Source organism: Petaurus breviceps, unplaced genomic scaffold (assembly GCF_028583685.1).
Source record: "Petaurus breviceps papuanus isolate PSGF00001 unplaced genomic scaffold, PetGlider_PUasm1.0 229, whole genome shotgun sequence".
NCBI lineage: Eukaryota > Metazoa > Chordata > Mammalia > Diprotodontia > Petauridae > Petaurus > Petaurus breviceps.
Genome location: NW_027185903.1, coordinates 18,313,423 through 18,336,967, shown reverse-complemented (window position 1 = coordinate 18,336,967; position 23,545 = coordinate 18,313,423). Strand labels below are relative to the sequence as shown.

Here is a 23,545-nt window from a genome sequence, read left to right as displayed (position 1 = left end):
CTCATAGATGAGATGGGTTTCTAGAGCTAGGCAGCCAAGATATTCCTCTCAGGATCCTAGGCATACCTGATGCCATCAGCTTGAGCCCCCACCAGTGTGTTCCACGCTTCCCAAGGTTATGAGTTGATAATCAGTCAGCCAGCTTTGAGTAGTGTTTAGAAAGGGATGTTTACTGATCTGGAGTAATAGAAACAGTGGGTATAAAACATCCCCCCAAAAATCTGTGGCACATTCTCCCTTTAGGACATACAGTGCCCAGGGAAAAGTGGATTTAACCTTAGACAGCACACATGACCAAGGTTAACACAACTCTTTGTTGCTAGAACCTTTTCTCCCCTCTGTGGGGTCCTCAAAAATTTCCCTTTAGCTGTGGTATAGTCTCTTCTCTGAATCTTGAAGGAGCCATGAGTCTGGTTTGTCCTTGGTTCCCAGTAATGACACTGCTGCCACCTGATTTAGAATACTGAACGGAAAACAGGAAATCCAAACACCCTCTAGACCCTTTCAAAGCTAAAAGGCCCTTCTTAGGTCAAAGGGACATAACCAAAGCTGAGACATCTTCTTCCCCACTCTACCCCTTAGGTGATTGTTCCCCAGCAATATACTGGAAAAGCCTCCCTATTCCAGCTAATCCAGTGCTTTTTTTTATAGGACCCCCAGAGTGTGTAAGGAAATTTCACTGCCAGTTGAACAAACCTCTTGTCTGGCATCATTTCACTTCGTCAAATGGCTTTCAAAGACTTTTCATACTTAGTCTGAGGCCTTTTTATGGCTTGATTGAGACAGACGTGTTCTTTCTCACCTAGTTAAGGTATCAAACCAAAATCAAGTGGAATGGTTTCAACTCTATCCTTACACTTTTAACAAGGAACTTAGGTTAAGATTCACAGTGTGTTCCTAGAACCACCTTTCTTGGCTATTCATGGAAGTTTGGGTAACTCAGTAATGTGGGTGCTACAGTGCTCCCCTGTGATAGCCCAAATCAGTCATCAGTCTTCTGGATCATTTTTCTTTTTTTTTTTCCTTAATAGTATTTTAATTTTTTTCCAGTTACATGTAAAGATAGTTTTCAACATTCATTTTTGTAAAATTTTGAGTTCCAAATTTTTCTCCCTCCCCAAGACAGAAAGCAATCTGGTATAGGTTATTCATGTGCAATCATGCCTTGGGTCATTTTTCAAGGAGCAGAAGAGACTTGTTTCCTTGCCATTCACATTCCTATCACCAGGAACTCAGTTGCTTTGCATCTTTTGACTAGATGAGATAACATGAGTCACTTGTTCCCTGTCTCTCTCTAACCCTGCTTCATGTCCAAGTGGGAGATGCTACAGAGCTGGCAGGGTAGAAAACTGTGTCCTTTGGTTTTTTACCTCCTGTGAAAACCAAAGCCAAAACAAAATACTTCCTTTACTGCAGTTTGCTATTCTGAAATGCATTAGTATGCTGACTCAGAGAGCTGTTGGGGCTGAAAAATTCTTCATCCTGTAGTCAAGGTGGTGATGAACCTCTCAGATCTTAGTTAAAGAGGTCCTCAAATGAGTCTAGGCCTGTATTCAAACCAAGCCCTTCTAGCTTGTCAGGACTGGACCTATCAGAAATGTGTGCTCTGCTGGTTTTCAAAGGCCAGGTTTCTCCCCAAAAAGCTGGTTTTCAAAAGTTACCTACACACCATGAGGAGACATTGAAAGATGAGCTTGGTAGAAGAGGCCTTGTGTATTTATAGTTTTTAAAATTTGCTGAAAACCCACAATTATTGAACATATAGATAACACCAAGCAAAAAACCATGAGATAGGAGAATCATTTCAAAGAGACTATATAACTAAATTCAAAGAGCAGCTATTTTTCCTTTACCTTAAAAACAATTATTGGGGTGGCTAGGTGGTACAATGAATAGAGAACCAGCCCTGGAGTCAGGAGGTCCTGAGTTCAAATCTGAGCCTCAGACACTTAACACTTACTAGCTGTGTGACCTTGGGTAAGTCACTTAACCCCAATTGCCCTACCTTGCCCCATCCAAAAAGGAAAAAAAAATTATTGATGACTCTTGTTTTTGCATCACAGTCATGTCTGAATACACTCCTCCCTCTCCCCTACCCAAGGAACCTTCCCTAATAACAAAGAAGAAGAAAAAATTTAAGGAAAATCAATACATTTGTCATATCCTTCAGAGTTTGCCACATTTTACAGCAAAAAAAGGAGGGAGGTGCATTTCCTTATTCTTCTCTGGAACCAAATTTGTCATTATATTTAACAGGGGGTTCAGTTTTGTTTTATTTTTCTTTTGGTTTACGATGTAAAGCACTGATTGTCCTTACCTCACTGTTGTTTTTGCTTGTTTGTTTGTATAATGCACTGTCCTCGAAAATGTGGTCATGTGTGGAGCTCACCAGTTGGATGTGGTTTAGATGATTCCAGTTTTGTTGGCAACATTCAAAGTATCATAGTTTGAGGCAAGTCAGATGTAGACCTTCTTCCTTCTATCAGATTCTATCAATATGTTGACCTTGAACAGACATCAATGTGTAAAAAACCTTCTTGACAGCCTGCTTAATCTAATGTTCATTGGCCTTGACACCCACAGGGTGGTGGGGTCCTCAGTTTCCTTCCTGGCAAACAGTGGTCAAGAGAAATTTGTTCACCTCATAGAGATGGAACATGTTTCTTCTCAGGGCACTTTTACAAGGGCTGTTTGAGCTATCTTTGAAGCTGAAATATGTTGGATCACTGGAAGATGGTAGTACATTTGTACTTTCTTCTTTGGGTGGCTCTATGACACCCTTCAACACTGCCTTTGTGCTTCTAGCTTGGAGATGTTGTGGGTTGAGGGGAGAGGGGAGGTATATGACTGCCTTCTTCTTTGCCACTGGTGCCATATGGGAGGAGGGAACCTTACTATGTTCTAAAAGTGGCTCTTTCACCTATAAGAGAATCTATCTCATTTCTTATAGTACTTCTGTGTCTCATTTGTCCTTAATACATTTTGTTTTGTATTGTACCTATTTATATGTGTGCCTTTTCTTTTTGCCTGCCTTATCCCACCTTTGATTTGTAAGCGCCTTGAAGGCAGGAACCCCAGTACCCAGAGGCCAAAGGACAGAACAAGGATATCTTCCCTATTCTAGTTGGTTGTGGGACCTGGAAATATATTGTGGGTTCCTTTTTTCCTGTATAAGCTGATAAAAAAGCAGCCTTTTCCATTTTCCTTCTTCAGGGGATTCTCAAATTGTGGAAAAAAGTATTTGTCCCTTAAAACAAATGTCTTGTGACCAAGAATCAGTTTTCTTTCTGCCAAGTACAGAAAAAGAAGGGGTAAGGCAGGAACTGAGACCAAATAGGGGCCTTTTTATGCTTGCAGTTGCTTTCATTGTGAAAATTGGGTATTTCATCAGCGTCTGGGAGCTTCTGTTCAGCTGTTCACTTAACTAAGCCAGAACCCTCTTCTCTAAAGGTTATTTATTCCCAGGGTTGAGTTAACAGAACAGGAGGCAGTTTGGTCAAAGCCCCTGACATCTTAGATCTGTGAGCTCATAAGAAAGGAATCTGTAGAGACCTGGATATGCTACTGGAAGAGGATGCTTTAGAGGGTTTTTGTTTTCAACCTTTCCCTCCCTGCTGCCTTCATTGTTTGTAACTCACCCCCCCCCCCCATACAGGAACAGAGCTTTTATTAACTTCCATAAAAGTAAACAAGATCCATTTTCGACCTTCTTTATTGGTTTTTACAGTGGCATCATTTTTTCCTTGGCATCATGAATCTGAGAGCTGGAAAGGTCAGACCTTAGAGGGAATCCAGCCTAGCCCCTTCATTCTGCAGAGGAGAAAGCTGAGCCCCAGAGAGGCCCTAGGTCACCCTGCTAATTAGTGCCAGAGGTGATGTTAGGGCCCAAATTGTGATGCTTAATCACAATGAAACCCTTGCTCATTCTGCCCCACTGCACCTTGCAGGTTTGAAGCCTCCTGGTTGTTTATGATAATGTCATGCAGAATAGGATTAGGAACTGTTGCAAAACTGTGACAGATTTGTAGTTTTGAATTAACTAAAGACCCGAAGCATAATTTTATTTAGACAAGGTAAAATGTTTGCCATTCAACACATAGCATCAATCTATCCCGTTGGCCAGGAGAAAAGAAAGAGTATTGGCCCTCTCTGCCTGGAGGGTCCTGCCAGGGCCTATGCCTGCTTCGTTCATCCACCTACAAGTATCTGCCAAGGGCTGTGACAACCTAGGAAGGCAATTCCAGACTCGGTATTGAAGGTCATCTGAAATTTTTTCTAGCCTTATCTCACAAACTCATTTCTTACCCTTCTCACCTTTATGCCTTTGCTTATTTTATTCCCTTTGCCCAGAGTGCCCACTGATATATCCATATAACCTTCAAAGCCCTGTTCAAATGCAACCTTCTCCATGGAAGACTGACTCCCCCAGGTTAAAACTCTCTCTCCCTCATCTGATCTCATAGTCAACAAGCATCCCACTAAATCCCTACACAGAAAGGCCAAGGCAGTCCTTGCCTCCTAGGGGCTCATATTCTAATGGGGGAAACAATATGCAAATAACTATCTGTCTATCTAGCCACCCATCTGTCTATTTATCTATCGACACACATCTGTTTACACACACACATTGCTTGTTCATTTAATACGTTATCCTAGAAAATGTTGTCGTGTGTAGAGCTGACCAGTTGGATGTAGTTTAGATGATTCCAGTTTTGTTGACAACAATCCAAAGCATCATAGTTTGAGGCAAGTCAGATGTAGACCTTCTTCCTTCTATCAGACTCTATCAATATGTTGACCTTGAACAGAATCAATGTGTAAAAAAGCTTCTTGACAGCCTGTTTAATCTGATGTTCATTGACCTTGACACCCACAATGAATACCAGGGTGGTGGGGTCCTCAGTTTCCTTCCTAGCAAACAGTGGTCAAGAGAAACTTGTTGCGCTCATGCAACTATTATATCAAAATATTTTATCATCAGTATATATTAATTCAGTCTTCCTGCTATACTGTAGGCACCTAGGTGTCACAGTGGATAGGGTGTCAGACCTGGAGTCAGGAGTTCAAATCTGGCTTCAGATACTTACTAGTGGCTCTGTGACCCTGGGCAAGTCACTTTACCCTATTTGCCTCAGTTCCTTCATCTGTAAAATGAGCTGGAAATGGCAAACCACTCCAGTATCTTTGCCAAGAAAACCCACACGGGGTTACAGAAAGTTGCTCACATGAAATGATTCAGCAGCAACAATAACCCCAGACTGTAAACTCCTTGATAACAGGGGACCATCTCTTTAGTTTCCCAGGATAGCACTGCACAAAATAGGTGCCTAATAAATCTGTGTGAGGTCAGCTAATCAAAACATGCAGACTTCATGTTAATGAAGAAGTAACTGCATCCTGAAAGGTTGTCTTCACTGGTGTTATCCTTTCTGGAATATATAAACAACCTATCTTTGCCTAAGAGGAGCCTTTCCACCCCTTCTCTCCTCCACTCTCATTTTCTTAGATGCTTTGAAAATCATGACCAGCAAGGAGAAGTTTGTAGTGGAGGTCATAAAAGATCGCCTTTGTTTAGCCATTCTTTATCAGAAACCAAAGAATGCTGCAAACATACACTTTTTCTCTATAGATGACCAATGTGAATATGAGAACTTCTTTGCAGATTTTGGACCACTCAGTCTGGGAACAGTTTACAGATAGTGTGGCAAGATAGATAAGATATTAAAGTCTCTTACAATGATAAGGAAGAAAATAATCCATTTTATGGACTCTAATTAGAGAAAACAAGCAAATGCAGCTTTCCTCATGGGGTGTTATCTAATAATTATATATTTGGAGAAATCTCCAGACAATACCTACAGGATGCTGTTGGTTGGAAATATATCCTGTGTTCCTTTTAGAACATACAGGCTGATGGATGGTGTCACATAGGAGGGAGGCTACTGTCCAAGCAAGAAGCAGAAAAGTGTTATGCTATATCATTCATCAGAGAGAACTTGCGATCCAATAAACAAGAGTACTGTGGGAAAAATAAAAATAAGAAATAGGGCCTTACCAAGGCAATGAAGATTCTTCCAGAGACTCTGCAGAGGAGTGCCCTTCCTCAAAGCCACTCTTTGATCCCATCACTTTGTCTATATTCTCTCACCCCTCATCTTTTGAGGCAACTCCAGGCTTTTAAAGTAAATGGCAATGTAGCATCCCCCCCCCCCCTTTTCTTCGTCTGTAAACTGAGAGGATAGTCTGTATTCTTCCCAAAGTAAATCTGAATATTCTTTATAGACTTTGTTCTCGTTGGCCAGTCCCAGCATTAAAATAATTAATGAAAGAAAATACATTTTCTCTCTTGGCCCCTTTGCCTATGAACACGGTCAGATTTCCCATATCCAGTAACAATTTGTTGTTGTGAAACCTTCTGTTGATTTTGCAACCCCCTTAAATTGTTATCCAGTGGGTCTATCTCTCTATCTCTACTTCCTTGCTCTCTCAAAGGTCTGCCGTGACCTTAATTACCAAATCCAGTGGTCTTTCCTCATTCTTCAACCTTTCTGCAGCATTGGACACTCAGCAACTCTCCTCCTCTCTTGGCTTTCGTGGCCCTGCTTTTTCCTGGTTCTCCTCTGGGTCTTGCTGCCTCTTCTCGGCATTCTTCACAAGTTCACCCCCTCCCCCTTTCTCTTAAGCATAAATGTCCCTCAGGATCCTGTTTTGGGGACCTCTTCGTTCTTCCTCTGATCTCAGAGATGCAATGGACAGATAGAGCACTGGGCTTGGAATCAAGACATTATCTTCATGACTTCCTTAGCCACTTACTAGCTGTGTGACCTTGGTCAAGTCACTTCACCCTGGTTGCCTTAGTTTCCTCATCTATAAAATGAGCTGCAGAAGAAAATGGCAAAGCACTCCAGTTTCTCTTCCAAGAAAACCCCAAACAGGATCACGAAAAGTCAGACACAACTGAGTAGAAACAGCATGGTGATCTCATCCACTTTGTGGCTTCAGTTACCACTTTTATATAGATCACTCTTCAGGGTATAGGATTTGTGTTCACAGATTTAGAGCTTAAAGGGACTTTAGGGGCCATTGAGCTCAATGTTCTCATTTTACAGATGAGGCTACTGAGGCACAAAATGGCTAAGTGACTTGGCCAGGGTCACAAATCTTGGTAAGGATCTGAGGCAGTATTTGAAACCAGAGTTTTCTGACTCCAAGTTAAGCACCCTTGTCAGCTTCAGTCCTCTGTCCTGATGTCTCTGCCTGAATGTCCCGACCCTGTATCAAAATCAGCGTCTCTAAAAGTGGGCCTTTTATTTTCCTCTTCCCAACTTTCTTCCTTCTGTCGCTAATACCACTGGTTCAGACCAGAAAGTCATTTTTCCTAGTTCCCTCTCTTGACATCCAATCAGTTGCCAAACACTGTTGATCAGACCTCTTGCATCTGTCCCCTCCTCTGCACTCAGACCGTCACCACCCTCTTTCAGACCCATATTACTTCTGGCCCAGATTATTGCACTAATATCCTAACTGGTCTCTCTACATCTATTCTGTACTTCCTCTATTCCATCCTTCTCAGAGTTTCCAAAATAATCATTGTAATTCTCAGGCTTCCCTTCAGGGGCCACAACTGCCTGTAGCAAAGGAGACAAGCACCTTATCCTAATATTTAAGGCCTTCCACAATTTGGCCAGTCATTTAACCCCTATGGGTTTCATTTTCATCATCCACAAAAAGAGAATGAAGATACTTGTCATGTTCATTTCATGGGGTTGTTGTGAGAATCAAATGAAATGATTAATGCTTGGGAGATCATTTCATAATGTGTAATAAAGACAAATGTAAGGTATTATTGCTAGTCATCAAAACACCGCCCTCCTGAGTAAATGTGCACTTTGTTCCTCTGTTTCTGAAAGTACAGTTCTCCTTTAGTGATATCACCGATACCTTCAAAATGAAACCTAAGCAACCATTTTAACATACGGTCCTACTGATGTGTGATACAAGGGCTTGATTCACTCCTGCTAAGAGCTTCCATATGTCCTTTTCAGCATCAGGTTCCATACAGAACATTCATAAGATCATGGAATTATGAAATGGAAAGGTTATTAGAGGATTAAAGTTCAACCCCCCCTTCTTTTTACTAATGAGGCCATTAAAGCCCAAAGACCTGCCCAAGATCACACAGGCAGTGAGTAGCAGAGCAGGAATATGAACTCAGATGCTCTGACTCCAAATGCAATGCTTGTGTGTATCTGATGAAGAGATGGCTTCTTCTCTTTGCTAAATTCAGTCCCTTCGTTGTTGCTGTTCGGTTGTTTTTCAGGAATGTCCAACTCTTCATGAACCTATCTGGGGTTTTCTTGGCCAAGATCCTGGAGCAGTTTGCCATTTCCTTCTCCAGCTTATTTGACAAATGGGGAAACTGAGGCAAACAGGGTTAAATGACTTGCCCAGAGTCACACAGCTAGTAAGTACATGAGACTGGATTTGAACTCACTTCTTTCTGATTCCAGACCCTCTGCTCTAACCACTGTGCCACTTAGCTGCCCCTTCAGCTCCTTTTCTTGGGCCCTTAATCCCTTATCTGCCCGAAGTTGCCTCCTCATTCTTTCTTCTGAGCTACTTCTTTAAGGAATCATTCTTTCCTTATCATCTACTTCCTTACTGCCTTGAGGGCAGTCAGGTGACACAGTGGATAGAGTGTCAGGCCTAGAATCAGGAAGACTCGTCATCCTAAATTTCAATCCAACCTCAGACATTTACTATTTGTGTGACCTTGGGCAAGTCACTTAACCCTGTTGACTTGACCTCACTTCCTCATCTGTAAAATGAGCTGGAGAAGGAAATGGCAAACCCCTCTAGTATCTTGGCCAAGAAAACCCCAAATGGGGTCACAAAGAATCAGACACGACTGAACAACAAGCAACAACAAAGCCAACTAATTCAGGTCTCTTCCATCCTTAACTTTTACTTTTTGTCTGCACCAGTTTCCTCTGCTTCCTTTCTTTCACCTCACTAAGCAGCCCTGTGCAGTCTGACTTTATCACCCAACTGGCACTGCTCTTATCGTGGTGACCTGTGACCAGTTAACGGCCAAGTCACGTGACGTTTTCTAGCCTTCGTCGTCTTCAATCTCCCTGTAGCATCTGTCACTGTCGATCCTTCTTCTTCCTTTCTTTCTCCTCAGGTTCCGCTTACTCTCTTCTCCCTTGTCTCTCTTCTTACCTACTGAGTCACTTCTCAGTTGCTTTTATGGATTATCACCCGGCCCCATCTCCTGTATGTGGCAGTGCCCAAGGCCTCTTCTCAGGCCCTTTTCTCTCTTTCTCTAGGTGGATTTCATCAGTTCTTTTGAGTTCAATTATCATCTCTACGAGGACTACTCCCAGATCTATATATCCAACTCTAAGCTTTATCCCGAGTTTATCCCACATCACCAGCTGACTAGTGAACATTTACAATCAGATATAGACATCTCAAATTCCATATGCCCAAAGTAGGACGCATTATGTCCCCCCCCCACTTTTTTGTTGTATCATCTCAGCCATATCTGACTCTCTGTTGACCCCATTTGGAGCTTTCTTGGTAAAGATACTGAAGTGGTTTGCCATTTCTTTCTCTAACTCATTTTACAGATGAGGAACTAAGGCAAACAGTTAAGTGACTTACCCAGGGTCACGCAGCTAGTGAGTATCTGAGGCTGGATTTAAGCTCAGGTCCTCCTGACTCCAGGGCTAGTGCTCTATCCACTGTGTCACATAGTTGCCCCTTCCCTTCTAATTTACCCATTTCTGTTGAAGCCTTCCAGATGCCCAAGTTTACATCTTCTCAACTCTTCACTCTCTCAGTTAGTTAGTCTTGTCAATTCTTTCTCCACAACACTCATCTCCATCCTATTCTCTCCATGCACATGGCTATAACACTAGTTAATTAAGATTTTCATCACTTCCACCTCAGACTATTGCAGTCAGTCACCCCTTTCCAATCTGTCCTCTGTGCAATGGCCAATTGAGGTTCCTAAAGTACACTCCCTTGCTCAAGAAGTTGCAATCACTCCCATATGCCTCCTGGATAAAATATAGGCTCCTCTATTTTCCTTTTAAAGCCCTTCACAATCTGACTTCAGCCTACCTTCCCAGATTTATTTCATATATATCCTCCTTGTACACTCTGTGTTTCAGGCAAATTGACCTTTTTTGGTATTATTTCTCTATGATATTTTAATTTTTTTTTTTTTTGCTTTTTGGAGGGCAATTGGGGTTAAGTGACTTGCCCAAATTCACACGTCTAGTAAGTGTGTCAAGTGTCTGAGGCCAGATTTGAACTCAGGACCTCCTGACTCCAGGGCCAGTGCTCTATTCACTGCACCACCTACCTGCCCTCCCCCTTTTTTTTTGCTTTTTTTTTTTTTGGAGGGGGTAAAGTAGGGCAATTGGGGTTAAGTGACTTGCCCAACATCACAAGGCTAGTAAGTGTGTAAAGTGTCTGAGGCTGGATTTGAACTCAGGTCCTCCTGACTCCAGGGCTGTTGCTCTATTTACTGTGCCACTTAGCCGCTCCTCTCTATGATATTTTAGGGCAGCTAGGTGCCACAGTGGATAGAGCACTGGGTTTGGAATCAGGAAAACTCATCTTCCTGAGTTCAAATCCAGCCTCGGCCACTTACTAGCTCTATGACCCTGGGCAAGTCACTTCACCCTTTTTTCCTCAGTTTCCTCATCTGGAAAAATGAGCTGGAGAAGGAAATGGCAAACCACTCCAGGATCTCTGGCAAGAAAATCCCAAATGGGGTCACCAAGAGTTGAGCACAACTGAAATGCCCATACAACAACAAAGTATGTTCAAAGGAGATGCTAGTGATACAAAGCCCAAAACCATCCTTGTTCTTGAGGAACTTACATTCTGTTTCTTGGTGGAGGTTGGCTGAGGGGGAAGGGGGAAGAGGACAGAATATATCTACTTCAGTACCAAGAAAATTGAGGAACGATAGAGACCTAAGAAGAGTGGGGCCCAGGAAAGCCTCATGGAAGAGGTGGCAGGGATATCTGTAGAACAGTTTATTTTCAATTAGTCATTTTCCTCCAAATAGTGTCAGAAGTACCGTCAGGTGTTCTGGGGGAAAAATATTTATTTAGTTGCCCATGAAGAATGCAAAGAAGCTTTTAAGTGAACCAGGAATGCATACTTAGCTTTACTAAACAAACTGCTTTGGTAACCAGGAATTACAGTTAATAGCCAAAGGTGTCTGTGTTAAGAGATTCCTCCTCTACCTGTTTTCACTCATTGTGGTTAATGAGGGAGTATTTATTTCCCCTTTGATGCATATGTTGTCTCGGCAAGTACCCTCTTCCCCTGCATATGTTCACAGGTTCAATACACCTCATTTTATGGAACACAAACTTCTCTAGAAAGCTGTCAGCAGGTTTTCAGATTTTTCTCCCCTGTCTGCGTTCAGCCATTTCTTGGAGTCCAGCTTTTCTTAGGCCTGGTTGGATTTCCTTGAATCCAGAGTTGTAGGAGCTAGCAGCTGCTGCTGTGGCCATCAGCATGCAGAATTGCCGGGTCTCCTATTTCCAAAGAAGAAAAGTTGCCTCACCCTCACTCAGGCCCAGCTGGTGTACAAGTGGCTGGAAATCTAGCATCAGGAATATATGAGTCATTAAGTAAAAATAAAAAAAGAAAGCAAGGAATCATTTTCTCCCAAACTTCAGAAGCTTTGAGCATTGTATTTTCTATCCTATGTTGGATTTAGAATGGATCCTTTTGAAATAAATATTAGTAATAATCATTTAAATGTCTACAGTGCTTTAAGGTTGCCAAAGAACTTTCCTCATCACAGCTCTGAGAGAAGGGGTATTTATTACACATCTGGTCATCCCCTTTTTACTAATGAGGAGACTAGGGGTGATGGCCAGCATCACTAAGCATGAGCATAATCTCTTCTCAACACACTCCCCACCTGCACCCCCTCACACTTTTCTGTTTAGATGTTGCAACTTCATTGCATCCTGCCCTTTTGAAAGTGTTCTGTTGAGGTCAACTTTAGCCAGATAACAAGAATACAAGTCCCAGCTAAATCAGTGGCAGCAGGTGAAAAGTCTGGGAGAGAAATCATCAAAATTACCACTATCATCATCATGGCCAGCATTTCTATAGCAGTTTAAGGCTTGCATTCTCATAAATATTCTCTCATTTCAACCTTACGACAACCCTGAGAGGTAGGTGCTATTACTATTATTTTCATTTCACAGATGAAGAAACTAAAGAAGTAGGAGATTAAGTGATTTGCAAGGATCTAACGAAAAGAGCTACCAGGAAGCAGATCCCAGGAGGCAGCCTAGAGATAGACTGAGGACTAAGTTGGTTTTATCTTCATTGGAAAACTGTTTAAGTACCTTGTCTTTTTTCTGGCCTGTCGACGCTCTCCCCATCCTTATCTCCATTTCACCTTCATGATTTTGAGCATCTGATTGGTAAATGTGTAATTCCTCCAGGTCCGCCATGTTACTTTAGCAGGACCATTTAGAAATTATAACACACAGGTAAAATCAGAAAGTCCATTCATTTTGCTTACCATGGTAGTGCTATTATCTTCCTAGCCTTCCTATGTTCTCTCAAGTGGCCATTCTAATGAAAGAGCCTTCGCTATCCATTCAGCACCCCAACCCACCCCCAGAGCTGGCAGCTCTTCTAGGGGTAGCTTTTTACGTGCCTTTATTCAAGGGGAGGAGAAATTAGAGAGACCAAGAATGTTCCATATCCTATAGTAGTGATTTAAAATGTAATGAATTCCTCCAGCACCATTGCCCCATGCATTCGGTTTCAGGAGAAAGGCCAAGCAAGGCACGGCCTCATCATCCCCATACTATCATCTCTTACACTGCATCACACAGCTTACTCTATCCTCAAATAGCTTTTTGCTTCTCGATGAATTTCTGTCCCTGCGTTGTCACTAGCTCTCTGTTGCCCATCTGTTCTCTGTGCCAGGGTCATTCAATTAAGCTCTGAAAGAGTCTGTAGGCAGAGGTTCTTAACTTTTTTGTGTGTCACAGACTTTTGGGGACACCAGAGGCAGTGGGTGGCACAGTAGATAAGAGTAGGGCTGGAGTCAGGGAGGCGTGAATTCATATCTATCCTCTGATACTTAGTGGCTGTGTAACCCTGGGTAAGTCATTTAACTTCTGTATGCCTCAGTTTCCTTATCTGTAAATGGGGATATAAAATAGTACCCAGCTCCCAGGGTTGTTATAAGGATCAAATGAGTTAAGATTTGTAAAAAGTGCTTAAGGGGCGGCTAGGTGGTACAGTGAATAGAGCACCAGCCCTGGAGTCAGGAGTACCTGAGTTCAAATCTGGCCTCAGACACTTAACACAAAAACTGGTCATGTGACCTTGGGCAAGTCACTTAACCCCAATTACCCTCCAAAAATAAAAACAAAAAAAGCGCTTAACACAATGCCTGGCACATAGTAACCATGATATAAATGGTTATTCCCTCCTTCCCTTCCTTTTGGCAGTCTGATAGACCCCTTCTTAGAATTATGTCTTTAAGGGGCGGCCAGGTAGCACAGTGAGTAAGAGCACTGGCTCCAGTGTCGAGATGACCTGGGGATCAAATCCGGACTCAGATACTTAGCACCACACCCAGAAATAACTGGCCGTGTAACCTTGAGCAAGTTACTTAACCCCGATTGCTTAAAAAAAAAAAAAAGAATTATGTCTTTAAATAACTGAAGGAAATCCTAAATTTCAGTTAGAGGTGAGTGAAACTAAAGATATGATTTTCCCCATATAGACCAGGGTTTGTGTATTCCGGGTTAAGAGCCCATGGAATGTTTGACCTCCTTTGCATAATGCCATGCAGCTATGCATGTGACATAGTTTGAAAGTACTCCCATTTCTTAGATGGCACTTAGAGAAGAATCTACACCATGAATTACAGCATGCAGACCCAAAAGTGGTATCCAGTGTGGAAAGGGGGATGTTAAACTAATGTCATAGAATGTCTTCTTATGTGATAAAAGAAAAGGTCCTAGAAGGAGACATGCATTTTGGGATGTGGCCAATGTAAGAATTTGTTTCCCTTGACAAATACATATTTGTTATAAGAATCTCACCCACCCACCCCAATGGGGTGGGGGAAGTTGAAAGAGAAAGAAAATAAATGCTTGCTTGTTGAATAGAATATTTTTTTAAAGGCCCTGGACCAGCCTCAAGGAGACCTGGCTTTTAGTCTTCGGCCTTCCATACTGTCATTTATTACTCATGTGACCTTTGGCAAGTCACTTAATCTCTCCGGGCTTCAGTTTACCCATCTAATAAAATAAAGGGACTGAACAAGATGGTTCTAATGTCCCTTCCAGATCTAAATCTTAAAGGATAAAATCCTATGTCCTTTTGCCTTAAGCCTCACTTTGCTACTCTGTAACAATAGTAACGATAATAATAATTCAGTTCAATCCAGTAAATATTCATTAAACAACTACTATGTGTTAGGTACTTGATACTAAGTGCTGGGGATGCAAAAAGAGGCAAAAGAAGACAGTCCCTGCCCTCAAGGGGCTTACAATCTAATAGGAGAGACAACATGCAAACAAAATATATATATATATATATATATATATATATATAAAGCAAGATATATACAGGATAAATAGGAAATAACAGAGGGAAAGCATAATGCTAATAACTGATATATACACACAATGTTTTAAAGTTTGCAAACTGCTTTACATATATAGGTTTAATGATATTCACAATAACCCTGTTAGGTAGGTATTATGATTAACCCAATTTTTCTAAATGAACAAAATGATACTCAAGGACACTGAATGACTTGCTGGGGTCCAGAGCTATCAAGTGTGAAAGAGGATTCAAACCCAGGTCTTCCCAGGTCCCAATCACCTACACTACTCACTATACCAAGCTGCTCTATAAAATGAGGGGTTGGAACTAGATTTTTTTAAAAATAGAATAAACTAGATGATCTTTGAGGTCATTTTCAGGTCTAATATTCTAAGATTCCTCTTTGAAACTTCTGTAACAAGCAGGGTTACTTGCACACATGTTTAATTGATTCTTATTGGATTATTTGTTAGGTTGCTTACACTTGCATTTTTCCAGCTCAGATATTCTGATTCATTTATTCTTCCCTGTTTGCCTCCCCCATAGCAAGGACCATGCACATGCTCAGGATTTCTTTGTGGTTCCCATGGAGCTGACATGACCTCCGTTGATAAGCTCTAATCATTCAGAATAAGTCCTTGTGTTGATAGGTCATATGCAAGATGCTCAATTTATCTTGACCCTGGAAGGCAGAAGGGCTGCTGACCCAACTAGGAAAAGAATGGGCATGCAATTCTGAGTTCCTGGTCCTTGTTCAGAGCTAGGTCACCTCTACTGGAGGCTTTGGTTGTTAGAGTAAAGTCCTCTTGCAATGAAGCCGGTTTGGGGAGGGGGGAGGGGTCAGAGAATAAGTTCTCTGTGAAATAGGAAACAATGGGAGTTTTTAGCCCTCGACCTGTGGTGAACCAAGCCCTCTGAGCAGAGGAATGGCCATTTGCACATGGCAATGAATTGGAACAATTCAAGACTTTCATTCTGCTGCAGTCCTTAGACAAGCTTCTGTTGTCAACAAGTTGATTCCATGATAGCAATCCTTAATTAATGGTCCTTAGAAAGGGATGCCTCTATTTCAAATTGTTTCCTAAAACTGGATGAGTCATTAGCTCTTAGAAGACCTGTGAGTCAGTGTGACTTAATTTTTTGGCTAAAACATACTGTGGGCGTGCTATGGTAAATACTAAATAATCACCAGTGAGCCTATTCCTATTATGTGGTCCATCTTCATGGAGTAGTTCATTTCCTTTCACGCTCAGTCTCAAACATAGCAAATTTTACTTTCTGACTTTTCCTTTCCCATCTGGGTACCTGAGTAACCTGCTTATTCCTAGTAATTCTGTTTCCAAAGAATTAAAAGTTGTAGCTATTCTCAGCAATACAATGATCCCAGACAACTCTGAAGAACTTATAATGAAAAATGCTATCCATCCCCAGAGAAAGAACTGTTGGTGTCTGAATACAGATTGAAGCAGACTTTTTTTTACTTTCTTTTTATTCAGGTGGTTTTTTTGGTCTATGTTTTCTTTTACAACATGACTATTATGGAAATGTTTTGCATGGCTACACATGTATAACCTGTATTGAATTGCTTGCCTTCTCAGTGGGGGAGGGAAGGGAGAGAATTTAAAAGATGAATGTTAAGCATTGTTTTTACATGTAACTGGAGAAAAATTAAATATTAAATATAAAAAAAGAACTAAGTTGGCCAATTAGATTCTGCTTCTTGTGGGTGACCTTAGCAACAGGTGCTGGAGCTGGCTGCTTGCATTCAATAGAGCGAATATCAAAGCTTTTCCAGGATACCCATTTTCTTTGGAATCACATGTGCCCATGAAGATCCTCACTAACACTAAATAATAATAATAACTAGTGTTTATGTAGAGTTTTAAAGTTTGCAAGGCACTACAAACATCATCTCATTTTATCCTCACAACAACCCTGAGAGGGAGGTACTATTATCTTCATTTTACAAATGGGGAAACTGAGGTAAACAGGTTATGTAATTTGCCCAGTGTCACACAGATAGGAAGACTCTGAGACCAGACTTGAACTCAAATCTTCCCTTGACTCCAGGTTCATCTTCTATCCAATGCAAAGAAAAATTGCCTTTAATTGGGGGGAGGAGGGACTGAGAGGGGAAAGGCTATAAAATGCACAAGTTCTTTGAAATTGTTTGCCTTCCAAGCCATACCCATCAGTGCTCTTATTGCTTTGTTTTTTCTTGTATGAGATGTTGGATCAGCAGCAGTGGGTAATAGCTTCAACCAAGCTATCCTAAGCTAAATTGAGAATGCCCTCTGGACTTTATGGGAGGCGCCTCTGACCTCTCTCAGGTCATGCTACCTGCCGAGATTCTCCACTCTTCACACTGCATTAACTACTGCACATAGAAACTAACCTATAGTAAATGTGCACCCACCTGAAAGTGAGGGGAACCTAGACTGGATTGCTCCGAGAAATAAGTATTTCATGCAGGTTGGTACAGTGAGAAGAAAACTGGCTTTGGAGTCCCAGGGAAGGGGTTCGGATCCCCTCCCCCAACTACCTGTGTGGCTTGGGGTGAGTCGGACGGGATGGATGGTCTCTAGTTGGTCCTCCCACTCTATCCCGGTGATCCTGTGACTGCCTGTAAAGAGTCCCTTTGACTTGTGGCATAGTAGAGAAGTACCTTTGGCAAGCTCTGACAGCTGCTTGCTGGGGTGGAAGGGGGCGGGTGCCTGAGCCCTGTGGGGCAGCAGGCAGTAGTCACCCTCTGACGATCGAGCCTGGGAATTTTCCTGCGTTGCGTTGTGGACTTGACAAGCCCCTATTTTACACTCTCACATGTTGATTTTAAGACCTCGTTGGGTAAGATGAGAAGTTTTGCTTTCGACAGAGCTGGGGGTGGGGCGGGGTCAGGGAGCGCTCTGTTAAACCCTCCCTCCTCCTTTCTCTCCTATAGGTGTGTGATGTCAAAGCCGGAGGCAGGGCTTGGGACCTCCCCCCCAGAAGACTAAGCGCCCGTCATCATGTGGCAGTATGAATGCTAAGCGAGCAGCCTGCACTCCTCGCTGGAGCTGTCAGGGGAGGAGGAAGAAAGGAGGAGTGAGCGTGCGAGAAGTCAATGACTGAATCTTCCAACTTCTTCCCAGGACAACTTGGCCCTCAGTGACTGCAAAGCTGCTTGGAAAGAAGAACAGATGTCTCCCCCTGCCTTCTTTCTGCCTTCATTCTTGTAGTCTTGGGCAGTCGTGTGTGTGCGTGTGTGTTTGTTCACCCCTTGGATTTCCGACTGTCCACTGCCTTGGACCTCAATATGTGTCATGTTATTGTCACCTGTCGCTCAATGCTGTGGACTCTCCTGAGCATTGTCGTGGCTTTTGCAGAACTCATTGCTTTCATGAGTGCAGACTGGCTAATTGGCACCGCCAAATCCTCCAGCAATGTTGACGTGGACAACAGGACTGGGGGCTCCCAGCAGCCTTACCACCCAACCTTGGGCATCTATGCTCGCTGTACCCGCATCTCCCACATACACCATTCCAATCGGGACACCCTCTGTGGTCCCTATGCGGAGAACTTCAACGAGATCGCCAGTGGCTTCTGGCAAGCCACCGCTATTTTCCTGGCTATTGGGATCTTTATTCTCTGTACAGTGGCATTCATATCTGTCTTCACCATGTGTATACAGAGCATCATGAAGAAAAGTATTTTTAATGTCTGTGGGCTGCTACAAGGGATTGCAGGTAGGTGCATAATGAACCAGAGGGGGATGGTGATGGAAAGGTGTGCAGGAAGTAGAAGGGGAGAAACCTGACTGCGTTATGGCACTTTCATTCATTCATCATTCATTCATTCATTCATTCTCCAACTACTTTGAACAGTAACTTAGCAGGTCAGACTTCTGATACTTTCTAGACCTCAGTTATCTTTTCCATTAAGGGGCACAAGTCCAACAGAGATGAACCAGCGAGCTGAGCTGGCCCAAGTTTCCTGTATTTCCTGTTTCTGTCATCTTTGGCTAACATGAAGACAGTCTCTCTTGTTCTCTTTTGGCTTTAGTTAAACTCTCGGCATTAGCTGGTCCTGGGGGGGTTATAAATTGTTAGCGCTCTGTTTGAGTTACCACTCCTCTTTTATTGCCTTTCCCATTAAATTGAAAACATACACTCCATGGCTGCCTATCCTATGGTGAAGGATTATGGTGGGGAGCAAAGCTCAGCCACAAGATTTTATTCTAAATAACAACCTTAAGTGCTTGGAGTTCATTAGGAGTCACTAAGTCCATTCTTACCACTTGCTTCCCCGTGTCCTCTCTTTCCTCAAACTCTATCCTCAAGTCACCAAATCATTTTAGTGGAAAGAAAGAATGAGCCTCAGCTGGTCTATGTTAATTGTATTCCATTTTAAATTGCCCATCTCCTGTAGCCTGACAGAATGTTTGGGACAGAAAGTGAAAGGTAACTCATCCAATTTCAGGAGAATTCTCACTGTGGTGGTTTTTTAGATTAGTGGCAAAGGAGAGTTGGAAGGCATTGTAATGATCATAGGAGAGAAAGCCCAGAGTGGGTAAGAAACTTCCCATTGTTACCAGACTTTCCCAGACTCCACTCTGTGGATCTGGGACTCAGAATACTTGGTTTCAGTTCCAAGAAAGGACAAGCTGTCCACTCAGACTCCTGTGGATTAGAAGAAATAATATTCTGGCAACAGGCACTTTTTTTTTTTAATAAGAAAAAAAAGTTGAACATTAAGACATCTCATGTAGGTAGATCTTAGAAATGGGATTTTGTCTGGCTTTTGAGAAAAGTACAAAGAATGTTTTTAATAGTTGTATCCAAGATATTTTCCAGTCTCCCAAGTTACAATCAGCTGTATTGTCTACAGCCTTCAAGGAAGAGCCTAGGCAGCCCTAGTAATTCACCACTGCCAGTAGGATGTACTAAAGAAAGCTGCTGAGAAGTTCTGGCCTGACCCAGCCATGACAACAACCACTGGCCCTTGTGCCTAGGACTTGAAAGAGATCAAGGAGCAGACCTAAAGAAGGAAATATTCCCTTCATTTCCTTCCTGGTCAGAGAACATGCTTTTCGGTAACACTGCCTAGTCCTGCTTCTCAGGTACCACACAGGAGCCGTCTCTCCTGATCACTGAGGTGTTACTGCCCAATACCTCCAGCCTCCTGCTAGCCACAGGAACTTCAGAACTCCCATCCCCGGAGTTTCCTGGGGGGCTCTCTGAAGGAGGAGACAGCCACTGGCCAAAGATCCCAGCCCAGGGAGCACTGCCTTTCCCGTAGCTCACTATGGAGTCTGCCCTGGCCTGTCTACCTCACCCAGCTTCCAGGGAGAAGAGGTCAAGGTCTACTGGTCCATACCTACTCATACATTAGAGTCTATGCTCCTCAACAATAGGAGCTCATGTTTATGTATTAATATGGACAGTTTCCAAGGTATTTTTCTCACAACAGCTGCATGAAGCAGGCAATGTATTTTTCACATTTTACAGATGAGGAAACTGACTCACAGAAAGGTGAGGTAACTGATACATAGCCCCAGACCCTATCTAGTACATTGTGCTGATGCTTCTTCTTGAGGAAGAGTGAATTGTCTTTTATTTTTCAAAAGAATAACTTGATAGGATAGGGACCAAGAATTTGTTTCAAAAGATACTTGCAGATCCATTATCTCATTTTTCACATCTTCATTTCCATATTTTGTTCTTCCTATTTCTTTTATTCTTTCCTATTCCCTATTCTTCCTCTGCATCAAACATCATACCACGTATATAGGAAGTGCTTCATAAATGTTTGCTGAACTGAACTTAATTGAATTCCCCCCTTCAATTTCCTACCATAATTTTGGGAGATAGGTAGGTTAGGGATGATTGTCAGGTTCCTCAGAGATTGAGGGACTTTCCTAATGTCCTAAAGTGAGTTATTGATAGTCACGACTGGATTCCATGTCACCCAGTTCTTTTCATTTCTAGACTACATTGTCAATGACCAGTTGGAAAGTTCTTAATCTTCCTGCCTTCCAAACAGCTGGCATGATATATTCCCACAAAAAATAACTTTTCCAACTAATGGTTAAAAGGACAATTCTCTTTTACTCCTCCAGAGGTATTAGGGGGTTGAGGTGGACAGAGGGGATGGGGAGAAGCAAGGAGGTACTGATCAACCATCCCAGTACAGAGGTAATTTATACCCTGGTCTACAGCCCAGGTTCTCTGTGCTCCCAGACAAAGGACAGAAATCTCAGTAGAGTCAACTCTCTATCATAATATCATAGATCAGGTGGGTAGTCCTAAGAGGCCCCAGGGCATAATGGATGGCAAAGTAGACTGATAATCAGGAAGAATTAGGTTCTAATTAGGTCTTTGCTGCCAGCTCTGTGAGGAAAGTTGCTTAGACTTTCTGGACCTCAATTTACTCACCTGTAAATTGAAAATATTAGACTAGGTTATATCTAATATTTTTTCTAGCTCTAAAATTCTGAGTCTGAGAAGTTCATCTTCCCCTTTTCAACTTCGTTCCACAGCTTTGTGAGCTCATTCTGCAAATATATCCTGCTCAGCCTGGCATTTCATTACCTGGAAATGTGTAGTGTCATCTACAACCCAGAAAATTTCACTTAGTACTCCCTCTGCCAAATAATTTATTAAAATATTAAATAGCATTCCTGAGAAATCCTCTGCTCATACTTTTCTGGCTGGAGACAAATCCATTTATCCCTACCTGGTTTTCTGTTTTTAAGCTAGTTCTCTACCCACAATAAAAACATTTCCTAGCCACAGGTTTCCTCTTACTTCCCTCCACCACCCCCTCCCCAAACACAACTCTTAGTGTAGAATCTTGTCAGAGGTTTCTTAGAAGTCTAAATAAATTATCTTCACTAGTTTCCCCTTGGCTGGCTTGAATTACCCAATTAAAGAGCTCTTGAGATTAGGGAGGCATGTTCCACTTACCTTTCTCCCAATAGGATATGCTTACATAGACCTTTAATGATCTTACCCTATATTATAAATGCTACCAATAATCTGCCAGGTATGCCAGTGAGTTGGGCAAGTTCCTCTCTCTCTCTCTCTCTCTCTCTCTCTCTCTCTCTCTCTCTCTCTCTCTCTCTGTGTATATATATATATATATATATATATATATATATATACTCTAGGAGTTCTTATGGGTAGGGTTCAGAAGCCCCATCCTCCAATTCTCTGGCTATGAATGAGAGGTTATATTTGGGCCAACACTTCCATGATTTTTTTACAGTCAGGACTCGGATGGATGCCATTCTGTATAAATGATTTATGTAAAGAGTCAGCCTACCAATGCCAGGTATTATTAACTTGGTAAGTTAAAATCACCAAGAAGCTCAAAATCTAACATTCTTTAGAGCTAATGGCCATTTCGCCTAAATGGTATGATCACTCACTTTGACTCAAAGACCAGCACAAGTGAGTCACTCATTAAGCACTGTGCTAAGTGAGAGGGCTGCAAAAAGAGGCAAAAGACAATCCCCACCCTCAAGGAGCTCAAGGTACAATGGGAGGGACAAGACACAAGTATGTACAAACAAGCTTATAGGGTAAATAGGAGATCATTTCCTATGAACATAGTAAATAGGAATAATGAGCAGAGGGAAGGCACAGGAAGTAAGATGGATTGGGAAAGACTTCCTCTAGGAGATGAGACTTTCATTGGGACTTGAAAGAAGCCCTTATCTGAGGCCTTATTCACTGCATATTGAAGAACACCCTCCTTTCCTTCTCTATAGACTACAGAGAGGAAAAAAATGAATTTAGGCATCTAAAGATTAAATTTTCCTTAAAACTCATTTATTAAGTATCTACAGAGGACTACATGGACACAGTCCTTGCCATTAAGGGTATTTTGCCGTCTAAGACAGCTCTTCACTGTTGTTTTTTAAAAATTCATTAATTTATTTTTAGTTTTCAATATTCACTTCCATAAGTTTTAAATTTTCTCCTTCCCCAAGAAGGCATGCAATCTGATATAGGCTCTACATACACATTCTTAGTAAACATATTTCCTCATTAGTCATGTTGTATAGAACAATCAGAATGAATGCAAGGAAACTATTCACTGTTGTTTTTTTTTTTTTTACTTGACCTTTATTTTTATTTCTCTTCACTTCTCCATCCCCTAAACTATAAGAAACAAGGATTCAGTCCCTTTTCCAAGGTTGATGTAATAGAAAGAACCAGACTGGGGGTGAGGAAATCTGGGTTGTCCTGACTCTGCCACTTATGTTCTGTGTCAGCTCATCAGACTCACTTCTCCTTTCTAGGCCTCAGTTTCCTCAATTACAAAACTAGATGATTCCTATAGTTCTTTCTAGGTGCAATAGTCTGTGATCCATCTTTATTTATATTCCCCAGGCTTACCCAGTAAGTACCCTTGCATGTACTAAGTGATGTTTATGGAATGGTTTGTCAGATTGTACTTAAAATGTCTTTTATTCAGCTCCTTTAGACTTTCCAAGAGGACTAACCGGGTCGTTTTCAGTTGAATGAAAGTTCCAATTATAGCATTCTTTTTTTTTTTTTTTTTCCTTTTTGGGGGGCGGTTGGGGTTAAGTAACTTGCCCAAGGTTACACAACTAGTTTTTGTGTGTGTGTGGGTGTTAAGTGTCTGAGGCCAGAACCGAACTCCGGTCCTCCTGACTCTAGGGCCGGCGCTTTACTCACTGTGCCACCTAGCCGCCCAATTATAGCATTCTTTATATGGGCATTGTTGGAAGATACACCACAAGCAAGGTCAGGTGGGAAAAGTCCCATGGAAGAATGTGGCTTTCTTGCTTCAGATGAGAGCCTGTTGTTTTCAACATTAGTAGTGAAGACAGATTGGCATGGTGTGAGAGGGGAGGGACAGGCCACTTTAGGGTGTTTTCCACATGAAAACCATACCCCATCAATTCCAGCTTTCCTAA

General features: G+C 42.1%; 1 protein-coding gene across 13 annotated transcripts in view; it reads left to right on the top strand.

Annotated features, from left to right (window-relative positions):
* Positions 1-23,545, top strand: part of LHFPL2 (LHFPL tetraspan subfamily member 2) — a 260,793-nt gene that overhangs the window by 201,017 nt on the left and 36,231 nt on the right. For all 13 annotated transcript variants that reach the window (XM_069096301.1, XM_069096291.1, XM_069096295.1 and 10 more), the window contains one exon: positions 17,561-18,344. In XM_069096301.1, coding sequence (XP_068952402.1) covers positions 17,915-18,344 — 430 coding nt within the window. In that variant the 5' untranslated portion in view covers positions 17,561-17,914. The remainder of the gene's footprint in view (positions 1-17,560; positions 18,345-23,545) is intronic.